The sequence below is a fragment of the Fukomys damarensis genome, unplaced genomic scaffold, assembly GCF_012274545.1.
Source record: "Fukomys damarensis isolate Sample0158 unplaced genomic scaffold, DMR_v1.0_HiC HiC_scaffold_7, whole genome shotgun sequence".
Taxonomy (NCBI): Eukaryota; Metazoa; Chordata; class Mammalia; order Rodentia; family Bathyergidae; genus Fukomys; species Fukomys damarensis.
This window is the reverse complement of record NW_022900919.1, coordinates 6,855,924-6,869,564: the sequence shown is the minus strand read 5'-3', so window position 1 is coordinate 6,869,564 and position 13,641 is coordinate 6,855,924. Positions and strand designations below refer to the sequence as shown.

The 13,641-nt window shown below is 40.7% G+C and overlaps 1 protein-coding gene across 1 annotated transcript in view; it reads right to left on the bottom strand.

The window, feature by feature from the left end:
* Tars3 (threonyl-tRNA synthetase 3) overlaps positions 1–13,641 on the bottom strand; it is a 54,154-nt gene that overhangs the window by 32,937 nt on the left and 7,576 nt on the right. Inside the window, exons 4-7 of the mRNA XM_033761063.1 lie at positions 8,517–8,638; positions 6,222–6,339; positions 3,024–3,088; positions 433–511 (exon numbers count right to left, since the gene is read on the bottom strand). Coding sequence (XP_033616954.1) covers positions 433–511; positions 3,024–3,088; positions 6,222–6,339; positions 8,517–8,638 — 384 coding nt within the window. The remainder of the gene's footprint in view (positions 1–432; positions 512–3,023; positions 3,089–6,221; positions 6,340–8,516; positions 8,639–13,641) is intronic.

The window sequence follows — 13,641 nt, the reverse complement described above, 5'->3', positions numbered from 1 at the left end:
AGAGTACTAACACAAAGTATAGGATATGTATAGATTTGCTACACTGCATCGTTTAGGGAACAGTGACTCAAAAAAGCTTGCATGTGGTCAGTCTAGATATGATTTTTTTCTCAGATATTTTCCTTCCACAGTTAGTTAAATCCAGAAAAGTAAAACCCGTGGATACAGAGGCCAACTATACACACAGTGATATTCTTAACTATCACATGAAAAAGAAATGCATTTCAGTACTTTCAATGAGGCTAAATGAACAAAAGCACATACAGAGTTCTAATTAGCAAAATTCTAAAATGTATTACTTTTAATCAAAGAAGAATAAGGTATTTTTAAATGCCATCATGTTCAAACTGTGAAAATATGACAGAAATCCTTTAATCCTCTAGTTTACCTTAAGTTTACTGCATTTGTAAGTAAAAAAAAAAAAATCCTTACCTTGAAAATTTTTATGCTTTTAATTTTTCCCGTGTGTCTTACATGGGGGCCCTTACACAGGTCAATTAGTGGACCACACCTGTAATGAAACACGTGGCACATGAGGACAGTTACAGCTTTTTGGACTCCTCATTAATAGCCATATTCTCATGTTTTAAGTGAAGAGTTTTACTTATGTCTATGTGGTGGAGAAATGTTTGATTTAGGGTCGAGGAGAGAGGCAATTCAGAGAGCCTCAGAGTAAACATCACAATCAAACGCCTGAAAGACACTGCATACAGAGATGCCGCTTTGAACTGTCTGTCACACCCAAGGCTCTCAATGAACTTTCCACTGTCATAAAAATCAAAAAGCCATCCCTCTAATTAACTAATGTGCTCTAGTGAATTAAACTAAGTCCCTGGTACTAATTTTTAAGACTGAAATCACCTGAAATTTACTCACAACATATTCACTGGCTATTTCAGTTCAAAAATGGATGTCAAAAGATAACAAAAGCAAAAAGAAAGAAAAAAGTAAATGCCAAGGCTTTCTTTACTTGTTTCAGATTCTTTGGTTTTATGATGAAATGCCTCATTGTCTCTCAGTTCATTAAAAGAGAACATAACTTATGAAACAAACCTCAGACAAGAGTTAAGATCATTATCAAAACATGCTGGGCTACAGCTGGGGTTCTGTTTGCACATACAATGAACAAGGACCCCCAAGTCTTAATAAGTACACACTTTTCGTCAAGTACAAAAATATCAATAGAGTAAAATATAAATAATATAGGTAAGACCAAAAGTTACTTAAGTTTAGCCAACTGAAGGAAAATTTAGTAAAGAAAGCACTGCCTTAACTATCCCAACCAATTTGAAATATTTCTAAAGTTCATTGGTGAAAAAATTTAAAAATTACAATGAATACAAAAAAGGATCGACAATAGACTAGCAAATAAAGTAATGCTCTAAACATGAAATGCCAATTGTTTGAACAAGCAAACTTCTGAGCCATTCCTTGAGATGGAGGCATTACCTAACACTCAGCAGGGAAGGTGTGCCAGAGCAGCACAAGAGCCTTCAATATTCTGATCTTTAAAAATCCCTTAGAAGGGCTGGGGACTTAGCTCCGTGGTTCCGCTGCCTGCCTCACAAGCACAAGAACCCAAGTTTGATCCCCGGTACCAAAAAAAAAAAAAAATTTCCCTTAGAACTAAAGACTTTTTTCTCAAAAATTAAATACAAGCTGTTCAAATTCATAAGATACAAGAAGGGTCAATTTTTTTAGGTTTTTTGAGACAGGGTTTCACTATGTAGTTCAGGCTGGTCTTGAACTATACAGCCCAGACTGACCTTGAATCTGCAGTAATCCTCCTGCCTCAGCCTTCTGAGTGTTGGGATTACAGTCGTGCACCACTACACCCAGTAAGAAGTGTCAGTGTCAGAAGCAAAATAGAAGTATTAATGTTGACCTAAGTAGATTTCTTTAAAAATTGACCTTGAACCCAAAAGGCCAAGAATTAGGAGCCAGAAAGTTAAAACTTAGCCTTTCTCTTCTATACCTTCATTTATTTTTAAACTTTAAAATGGTTAATAGTAACACTCACATTATAGATGAAAAATAATAAAATCTTGCTAGGTGCAAGTACAGTGATAAAAATAAGATAAACACAGTATCCCCCATGAACGTCAGAGGGTAATGAGCTCACATTACATTTAAGCCTTGCCCAAAGGAGATGTGACTATACTTACAGGACCATCACACCAGGGAACCGTAGGACTTGACAGAAAATCAGTGCCCTGGTGGAGAATATCTGTCATCATAACTACAGATGATAGGACAGGACCGTGAAGGTGCCAACAGCAGGAACACAGAAAGGGGGGACAGCAACTACCTGGGGCAGTTTAAAAGGCTGATAAATTAAAGTGGCTCAGGAGCCTCATGTTAAGGAAACAGAACTAAGCAACTCTGGAATTGAGTTCGCCTCTTAGCATCTGACCCTTCTTCCTCCGCTTTCCCTGACCTCGCACAGCTCATCACGAACACCCTGCTAGCGGCGAGGGCTGATATACCTGGACTTTGGACCGCAGAGCGCGGTGTGAGGCAGAGGGTCACTGTGGAGGAGACGGCCTATGTGGCTCCCACCGCTATGTTAACAAGAATGTGATGCCAGTGTCCTGGGAGGCTTAGGCAGGAAGATTACAAGACGCTGTCTCAGAAGAAAAACTAAAAGCTGGGAATATAGCTTAATACACAGGTGCTGAGTGCAATCCTCAGTAACATCAGAAAAAAAAATGTGGAAAGAGGAAACAGAAAGCCCCTTCTCTATGTAAGGCACTGAGTTGAGACAGATCTTACAATAGCTGAAAGGGAGAAAGATCTTACAATAGCTGATTCCCAGAAGATAAAAACTGAATCTCCGTGCCATCCTGATAACTACAAAGGAGAAAATAAGAATTTCCTCCTTGTGATAAAATTTTGGGGCTAACTAAAGCAATAATCAGATACACAATTGCACAAATAAACCACTCTTCAGAAAACAAAGTCTGCTGCTACTGCTAACCCTTCAAGCTCACCACAGAGTAGAACTTAACTTTATGCTCACACACCTGTAAACTGTGGTAGTCGGAGTGTTGACCTTCTCCTTCAGAATGCGGCATTTAAACTTATTGTACTACAAAGAAAAACATTTACATATTATTACACAAAATATGTGAATGAAAAAACCTCTGCTTTTTTCAAATACCAGTGAGGGTGTCTCTTGTGTGCCAGGCGCTGACACACGAAGGACACGGGGAGCTGCAGCCCGGAGTTGCACTGTCCAGTCGGGCCTGTGTCCTGCACGGCTATGGACACTCAGATGAGCTGCAAGTGCAAAGCACCTGGAACCTGGGAGGCACAGTGTGTGTGTCAGGGAACTATAAAGTGGCTCATTACTTATTGTTTATACTGGCTACATGCTCAAATGAGTTTTATTGGGTTCAATTTTTATTGGGTTAAATAAAATTTTATTAAAAATTAATTTCACCTTTGTTTTCATTTTTAACTGTAGCTGCTACAAAACTTAAGATAACACATGTGGTTCATTTTTCTTTTCTTTTCTTTTCTTTTTTAGTGCCAGGGATCGAACATGGGTTCTTGCACTTGCAAGGCAGGTGGTGGCACCACACATATTGTTTGTTCAGTTTGTATATTCCCTTATATTTTTAATGTATCGGCTATTCTAGAAGATCCAATTTTGACTACATGAAGTGAAATTCTGACATCGGTACAGCTATTTTATTCATTTGGATAAAAACAGTTCATAGGAAGCAATGATATTATATTAAAATGCTAATGTAATTTTTCCTTTTTTTTATTTTTACTATTATGATTACTATCAAAGTACATTAAATAACCACTTAAAAGAAGTAGCTGTTGACAGGAAAAAAACATGTTTGTGCATTTAACTGTTGCATACCTACACATTCAACTCAAATCATTTTCCTTCACAAAGACTGATGTGTTCAGTTCTTAAGAATGGCTTCAGAGAAAGAGAACCCACAGAATGGAAGAAAACGTCCACAACTCACCCATTTATTGAGGCACTGCTATTCAAAGTATATTATGGTATCAAAACCAAAATAATAGCAGGGTGTGTCTGTAGCCCCAGCTGCTTAGGAAGCCAGTTAGACAGCAAAGCAAGACCCTGGCTCAAAAACAACAATAACAACAACAACAACAACAACAAAACAAAGAACAACAACAAAAAAAACTCATTTGAAAACCGGCAAAAGAGTTGACTAGAAAGTTCTACAAAGAATGCAAAGAAGATACACATATGGCCAAAACCACATAAAAGGCAAGACCCTGGCTCAAAAACAACAATAACAACAACAACAACAACAACAACAACAAAACAAAGAACAAAAAAAAAAAAACTCATTTGAAAACAGGCAAAGGAGTTGACTAGAAAGTTCTACAAAGAATGCAAAGAAGATACACATATGGCCAAAACCACATAAAAGATGCTCAATGTTACTAAGTCATTAGAGAAATGAAATCAAAAATGCAATGAGATAGGACTTCACATCCATTAGGATGGCGACTGTAAACCAACAGAAAATAGCAAATGTTGGCAAGAATGAAATGTCTGTGCTTTGCTGGTGGGACTGGGAAATAGTAAGGCAGGTCCTGAAAAACTTAAAAGTTGCCATATGATCCAGCAATTCTACTTCTGAGTATATATCTAAAAGAAGTGAAACCAGTATTTCGTACAGAAATTTGCACGCCCATATTCATAAGCATCATTATCAACAGCAGTCACATAGAATGAACAAATAAAATTTGCTAGGGACACACAATGCGGTATTACTTGGCTTTAACAAAGGATGGAAAACCCTGCCACACGCTGCCACACAAATGAACCTACACAAAAGGACAAATACTGAACGATTCCACTAAGATGAGGTTCCCTGAGAAGTGAAGTTCAGAGACAGAAACGCGAATGGTGGCTATCAGGGGCAGTGTAAGAGGGAACGAGGTGTTGTGTTTAACAGGAAGTTTTATTTCTAGAAAGTGACATATTCTGTGAGTGGATACCAGTGGCGGCTGCACAATGTGGAGGTTTTTAATACCACAGAAATATACACTTAAAAACTGTTAAATTGATGAATGTTATACATATTCTGCCACACGAAAAAAGCAAATGCAATTACAATCTGGTGTTTTTTAATTCAATCTCATAAAACTATGCTACTATTCTTTTAAAATGTGTTCTCTGAAATATATGATTTAAAAATAAAACTAGAAATAAACTTAAGGAAACTGGTCAGAGCAATATAATATGAGAAAACGTTAATGTTCTACACAGCTGACCACAGATGAGAATCTTGTTTTCACTTGGCTAGAGATTGAACCCAGGGTTTCATGCAGGCTGTACCACTGATCTATACTCCCAGCCCGGGGTTAAAATTTGAAAATAAAATTAACAGAGAACTGTCCTAAAAAGAGAAAATGCCCAATACTGTAGGAGATTATACATACTGTTGAATTTAGCAGTCAAGACTTTTTTAATTTAATGCTGTTAATGGGCTTTATTCTCAACTCTAGAAGCAGATAACACTTCATTCTGAGATAAAAAGTATTCCCAGTAGTCAGATATTAGTAATACATATTCAAAATTAATCAGATTTACAAACACACATAGGAAAATTATACACCTGCCCCTTCACCTAGTCCACTTGGAATCTCTCAGGAAACAGATGAGGGCAGAAACAGCACAGGAAGTGACCAGGGACAGCCTCACGTAGTCAGCAGACCATGGGACCGCAGGAGGAGCAAAGCTACTTTTGGCGGTGGTGAGGACCTAGTTTTGCTCTTCACTTTTACATTCCTAGTAAAGGGTTTTAAGAGTTTACCACGTTACCTTAAACATATCCAGGAGGGTTTCCTTGCTGACTTCCAACCTTTCAAAAGGCTGCTTTTCTCTTATGATGGTTTTACATATGTTTTCCAGGACTGCCAACTCGGTGCTGGACACTGCTCTAAAAATAAGAGTCCCAGAGAATCAATACAGGTCTTCCGTCCGCTGTGTCGCCCCTTCTCCTCCGGCCTAGAGCCTTCAGCACTAGTAGATGCACTTGCTGAACCGAGACAGTGTTTTATTGTACCAGGGCTGCAGAGAGCCAAACAAACATTCATACACACCGCAGCTTTTCTTTTCTAGCCGCAGGAGGAGCAAAGCTACCTTTGGCGGTGGTGAGGACCTAGTTTTGCTCTTCACTTTTACATTCCTAGTAAAGGGTTTTAAGAGTTTACCACGTTACCTTAAACATATCCAGGAGGGTTTCCTTGCTGACTTCCAACCTTTCAAAAGGCTGCTTTTCTCTTATGATGGTTTTACATATGTTTTCCAGGACTGCCAACTCGGTGCTGGACACTGCTCTAAAAATAAGAGTCCCAGAGAATCAATACAGGTCTTCCGTCCGCTGTGTCGCCCCTCCTCCTCCGGCCTAGAGCCTTCAGCACTAGTAGATGCACTTGCTGAACCGAGACAGTGTTTTATTGTACCAGGGCTGCAGAGAGCCAAACAAACATTCATACACACCGCAGCTTTTCTTTTCTTTTTTGACAGTTCCAGGGATTGAACCCAGGGCATTTGCATACATATCTTCAGTCCCTTACTTACGAGTGAGGGTCTTGCTAAGTTACCTTTCAGTCACTCCCAGCCGGGGCTCACTCCCCTCCTGCCACACTGGTTTCCATGCTCAGATCAGCCACACACATCCCCACAGAGACCCAGGCCGCTCTCCCCTCCCAGCTTCCTCGGGGCTTGATCCTCTCCGTCTGCTTCACTGTCTCTGTCCTTTCCCGATCACCCGCTTGGCATGGCACACGTCTGCCCACCCTGGCTCTGTTTTCCTTTGTACATTCATCACCATCTGACTGCAGACGGCTGGCTGTTTGTTTGCCGTGTCTTCCCTCAGCTGACTGTCAGCTCCATGCGGACAGACTGACTTGATCACTGCTTAGTCCTCAGTACCAAGGACAGAGCAGATGAACTGAACAGGATGACATCTGGAGTGGTGTACAAGAGATGCTGCTGGGTATAAATGACACTGTGATACGACAGATTCTCTGGAGTGAGGGACTGGGGAGCTGACAGCTCCAGATGGGAGGTGATGCAGCCAACGCATGATCAGAGGGTGGGAACCTTCACCCCGACCTTCAGAGAGGGGAAAGGGGCTGGAGACTGAGTTCACTGAACATCAGTGGTCGATGATTTCCTCAGTTGTGCCCATGTTACTAAGCCTTCATTAAAAGTTCTAAGAGTCCAGAAAGCTGCCAGGACGGTGAAGATGTTGAGGTGCTAGGAGGTGGTGCAGCCACTAGGGAGCCCTGCCCCATCCCACAGACCTTGCCCCGGGTCTCTCTTCCATCTATCTGTTCATTGGTATCCTCTGTAACTTTATGATAAGCCAGCACATGTGAGAAAAGTGCCTTCCTCTGTCTTGTGAGCCACTCTAACAAGTTATTGGACCCAAAGAGTGGCTCCTAGGAGCTGACTTATAACTGGTGAGTCAGAAGCATGAGAGGCCCGGATTTGGGACTGCCATGGTAAACTGGGGCAGTCTTGTGGTGTCTGTGCTAACTCTGGATAACTGGTGTCAGAATTAAACAGAATATCTGGACACCTGGTGTCCAGAGTTAGTGAATCAGTTGTTGATACGGCAAAACCTCACACCTTTGGTGTCAGTGGTGTTGTAGGTAAATGCTGTTCTTAGTTTTCAGTAAAAGTTGTCCAGACTGCACCAGTCTGTAGCTACAGACTGCTGCTTGCTCAGTTACAGAGTCATTAAGCACTAAGCCAAAACATACTGTACGTGATCAGGTAAAAGATTGTCATGGGTCTAAGTTAACATAGAAGTGAGGGAAGAAGAGGATGAGAGAGCTGTTTAGGAGACAACACCAATAGAACCAGGTTGAGCTGCTGTAAGACAGGGTGACAGTGAGGAGTATGGGGGAATTGCATGGGCCCAAGGTTGCAATTTCAGCAGCTGGTGGCATCTTTGAGCTACAAGGAATACAGGGCTGCGCAGTTGCTAATGACTTCCAGCACAGGCCTGTGGAATGGGAGGCCTCTACCACATCACCCTGATCATCATAGAGCAGAACTAACTGCTCTCTAGGAATTAAGCCGTGATTCTGCTCTTGATTAGTAGTATGATGCTCTAGCAAGTCTTACATTAGAGACATAGCATATCATGTCATTCATTCCAGGGAAAAGAACAAAAACATTGGCAAAGCACCCCTTAGGAGCAGAACTAACTGCTCTCTAGGAAGTAAGCTGCGATTCTGCTCTTGATTAGTAGTATGATGCTCTAGCAAGTCTTACATTAGACATAGCATATCATGTCATTCATTCCAGGGAAAAGAACAAAAACATTGGCAAAGCACCCCTTGAATCTAAACTCATTAAAAAACAACTTTCACAAATGGTTAACCAATTTATGGTCACATTATCCGACAGTGACTAAACAGTGACTAAGCTAACAGGTACCCATTATAAAACGATGCAGTATAAACACAGGCATTCAGAGGCCAGTATTCAGCGACGTTACCTGTCTCTGATGAACATGTCATAGTAAAATCCATTTTCAGTGGGGGGGCCATAGCACAGGTGGCCTCCGTAGTAGAGTTCCATGGCTTCGCCGAGAATGTGAGCACTGGAGTGCCAGTACACCTGCAGGCAGTGGGACAGAGAAGTCTTCAGGTGCCAGCGTATGTCACACAACATGTGGACATGAATAAGCAAGTAGATAAATGTTAAGGGGATAAACGCCAAGATACTTGAAAGAATCTTCAATGCCTATTTGGAAGAGAGTATTTTCTGTGCCCTTCCTGTTATCCCACCAGAGCCTCTTGCTCAGGTCGCCTGCCCTGCTGAGCTCTGAAGCAACAGCGCAGCTGCTGTCATTTCCTTCTGTGCGGGTGACTTGGGGAATGACACCACCCGCTGGTAACACCAAGCAGAAAGGCCACGTGGAAATCTGACTTAGTCTGGGTGGGGGGAAAGCTGAGGAGTGCCGACAGCAGTTCCCTTCCTTCTCTCCTGATAGCCTCCATGGGCTGGATGAGACAGCCAAGTGGCAGCTTGGGATGACACTAAGTTAGGGCGGTTTTGCATCTCCATCTCCATCACTGTCTTCACATGACTACAGCACATGAGTACAGAAGTCTGCAAGATGGCAGGCAAAAGGTGTTACGGGGAGACGCCAGCTAGCTGCCTGAGACCCTGAGCAGCGAGCGCATGGTTAGGTCACTGCAGTCCCAGGGCGGGTGATCAGCCCTTCAATTTTAGAATGTTGATCTAGTCTCAAATTCCCAAGGAATTAGTTTTAGTTTATGGGCAACTAAAATTAACTAAATTAGCTTGGTTTATGATAAGGAATCTGTTTAGTTTACAGACAAAGTAAAACTAACCAAGACACCAATAATTTTATAATTTTATCTATGAAAAACCAACACTAAATGGTCAAAGACTGAAAACCTTCACACTAAAATCAGGAACAAAACAAGGATGCCCACTATCACCACTCCTGTTCAACATAGTTCTGGAAACATTAGCCACAGCAATTAGACAAGAGAAAAAAATAAAAGCAATAAAGATAGGAAAGGAAGAAGTTACACTGTCATTATTTGCTAACAATATGATACTCTACACAAAAGACCAGAAAAACTCTGTCAAAAGATTTCTAGACTTAATTGACAGATTCAGTAGAGTAGCTGGATACAAGGCAAACACTCAAATCAATAGTCTTCTTGTACACAAATAACAGACTGACTGAGGATGAAATCAGGGAAACAACCCCTTTCACAATAGCATCCAAAAAAAAAAAATGAAATATCTAGGAATCAATCTAAGGAAGGAAGCAAAAGACCTCTACATTGAGAACTACAGCACTCTGAAGAAAGATTGAAGAAGATATAAGAAAATGGAAAGACATCCCATTCCTGGGTAGGAAGAACCAATATAGTGAAAATGGCCGTACTTCCAAAACACCTATACAGATTCAATGCAATCCCCATCGAAATCCCAATAGTATATTTTACTGAACTAGAAAAAACAATCCAGGGCAGGGGATTTAGCTCAGTGGTTCCACTGCCTGCCTTGCCAGCACAAGGACCTGAGTTTGATCCCCAGTACCAAAAAATAAATAAAAAAATTTAAAAAATTAAACAAAAAGAAAAAACAATCCAAAAATTCATTTGGAATAAGAAGAGACCTAGAATAGCAAAAGCAATTCTAGGCAACAGAGACATGGCAGAGGGGTATCACAATCCCCAACTTGAAACTATACTACAAAGCCACTGTAATAAAAACAGCATGGTACTGGCAAAGAAAAAGATCAGAGGATCAGTGAATAGATTAAAAGATGCAGAAATAACTCCAGACATACTCCGCTTCCTCATCTTTGACAAAGGAGCCAACCACCCTCACTGCAGGAAAAGATAGCCTCTTTAATAAATGAAGTTGGAAAAACTGGATTTCAACTTGCCAAAGGTTAAAACTAAACACCTATCTTTCACCATGCACTAAACTAAAACCCAAGTAAATTAAAGATCTAAAGATTTAGAAACACTAAACTCGCTGGAAGATAAGTTAGGTAGGACTCTTGAAGATATCGGCATAGGAAAAGACTTTATGAACAAATCCTCAGTAGCATGGGAACCAACACAAAGAATCAACAATTGGGATCTCATCTTTTTCTTTTCTTTTTTTTTTTGAGACAGGGTCTCACTATGTAGTTGAGACTGACCTGGAACTCACTATGTAGACAGGCTGGTCTCGAACTCACATTGATCCTCCTGCCTCAGCCTCCCGAGTGCTGGGATTACAGGTGTGCGCTACCACTCCCGGCTCAAGGGATCTCATCTTTTTAAAGGGCTTTTGTACTGCAAGAGAAATCACCAACAGAGCTGAGACAACCTACAATGTAGGAAAAATTTGTATCAGCTGTTCTTCAGACAAAGGTCTACTATATAGAATATATCAAGAACTAAAAAATATCAGACTCCCCAAATATAAAGATCCAATTCAAAAATGGGCATTTGAAATGAAGACATTTTTCAGACAAAGAAGTAAAAGCAGCAGATACATATTAAAAATGTTCAACAACACTGGTCATTCAAGAGACACAGATGAAAACAACACTTAGATTCCACCTCATCCCAGAGAGAATGGCTGCTATCAAGAAATCAACCAACAAATGCTGGTGGGATTATGGGGAGAAAGGAACCCTTCTCCATTGTTGGTGAGAGTGCAGACTGGTGCAACCACTGTGGAAATATGGAGATAACTCAAACAACTAGGATTAGAAGTCCCATTTGACCCAGCTATTCCTCTGCTAGGTACCTTCCCAAAAGAATTAAAAGAATCATACCACAGTGATGCTCACCCATGTTTATAGTGGCACAGTTTGTAATAGCTAAGACTTGGAAACAGCAGAATTGCCCATCAACTGGAGACTCAAAAAAGATGTGTGTGGTTTTTTTAATGTAATAAAATGGAGTACTACTCAGCCATAAAGAATGAGAAACTACACATATTTATAGCTAAGTGGATGCACATTGAGGCCATACTTTTTTTTTCTTTCATTGAGTTTATTGGTACATGTTAGGTATACAGTACAGTTACATTCATTAGTGAGATCTTGTACCTTTATATGACAAGTCTTGGTTCTCATTTTTTCCCCTTGTCCCTGCCCTCCAGAGGTCATACTCTTATGTGAAACAAACAGGACACACAGGTGTAAATATAAATAGTTTCTCTGGTGTGAAAAATTAAAAGTGTAAATAAGGATCAAAATGTATTACTGATATTGTATAATAGGAAGAAAAGGTCTAAAAGAGTAAGGGAAGTGAGAGGAGTAGGGGAAAGGTAAAAAGGGAAAAGAAAAAATATGAGAAAAGGAAAAGCATGGAAACAATGTCTTTGTAAACAGGGAAGGATGGAGGGAGTGAGGGGAGGGCTGGGGAATGGGGAAAAAATAAGAACCAAGATAAATCATGTAAAGGTACAAGATCCTAATGATGAATGTAACTGTATACCTAAAATGTACCAATAAACTTAATTTTTTAAAAAAGCATAACAAGACATCAAATAAATCCAAGTGCCAAGGTACAAGGCAACTGGGTCCTCTGTCAGCACCTTCTTTCTCTTTATTAAATATCACAATTAGAAAGCTGTTTGATAAAATAAATTGAAGCAGTGTGTTAGGCAACTGAGCAGCTCTGTGTAATCCTGACCCAAATGGGCTGGGACATGCACTGCCAACTGACCCTGAGGGCCAGGCCTTGAGACCAGCACCTCTCCTCTGGATGCCGTCAGGAGGGCAGGATGGCTGCTAGCATCAGCTCAAATCTCTCTGGGGCACTGCACACGCCTAGGTATTTGTTGACCAAGTACTGTTTTAGGTGCTGGGGAAACAAGTGTGCCACAAATAGATACAGCCTCTGCCCTCATGTACTTCCAACCTACTGGAGTAGAGACAGGTAATAGACAAACCTGTGCGGGCAGACGCTGAAGATAAACAAGGCTTGATAGTAAGCATGAAGTGTAGACCCCGCATGCACAGGGCTGCAGTCTGGCCTATGTGGCTGATGTGTAGGGGATAGAACAGAAAAGCTCAGAAAGGTTGGAGAGGTAATGATGGGCTAGTGGCCATGTAGCCCATGGGAAGGAGCACAGCTATTTTGGGGGGTGAGTACCGGGGATCAAACTCAGGCCCTTACACTCCCGAGGCAGGTGCCGGAACCACTGAGCTAAATCCCCAGCCCAGGAGCATGGATTTTACTCCAATGCAATGGGAACATTCAAAGGTTTTCTGCAAAACAAAAACAAAACCTCGACATACATTTTGTTTTGCTTTTCTCAGACAAGGTTTCACTATTTTATTCTATTCAAGCTGGCCTAGAATTTGCTATGTAGCACAGGTTGATCTTAAACTCATGGTGATCTTCCTGCCTCAGTTTCCTGAGTGCTGGGATTACAGGCATATACCATCATGCTGGGTTTGTCAATTTACACTTTAAAAGAATTTGATACCTGTATGAGAATGGATTTCGGGGGAACAGCTTCTCAGTCAGTGGCATAACAGGACAAGGGCAGGTTTTGGGGCAGTGGCCACGGAGCTATAGAGAAATGGACAGTTTCGGATATGTGAGGAAAGTCCACTCTGCTGAGCTTTCCACACACTGGAGACCAGAGTGGTCAGAGATGAGCTGAGAGTTGACAGTTTATAGACTTGTACCTTCTGAATCAATTTTAAACACAGTGAATTAATATTGTATCAGTTAGCTATTTATTGGCGAATTTTAACCAGAAATTATGATACAGTTCTTGTTCACATGAAAAAATTAGAAACTTAGTAGTATAAGCATAAACTAATCTAACCATGGGTTGAATTTTATGCAGGTATTGGACTACTTGAAAGGGGACTGCAAAGTCAAGGTGATGAGATGTATCACAGCCCTATACTGAAATGTGGTATTTATTTTATAGGAAACTATTATTAGTAAGTATTTAAAGAATATATGAGTTTTGATAATTTTTCCCAGTTCTCATACACAGACTATATTGTAAAGTACATGCATATTTAAACACTGATTTAACAACTAAGGCATTCTAACTTAAGGAAACAATAGTTTTAAGAAATGGCAAACACAGGCTACTCAACATATATA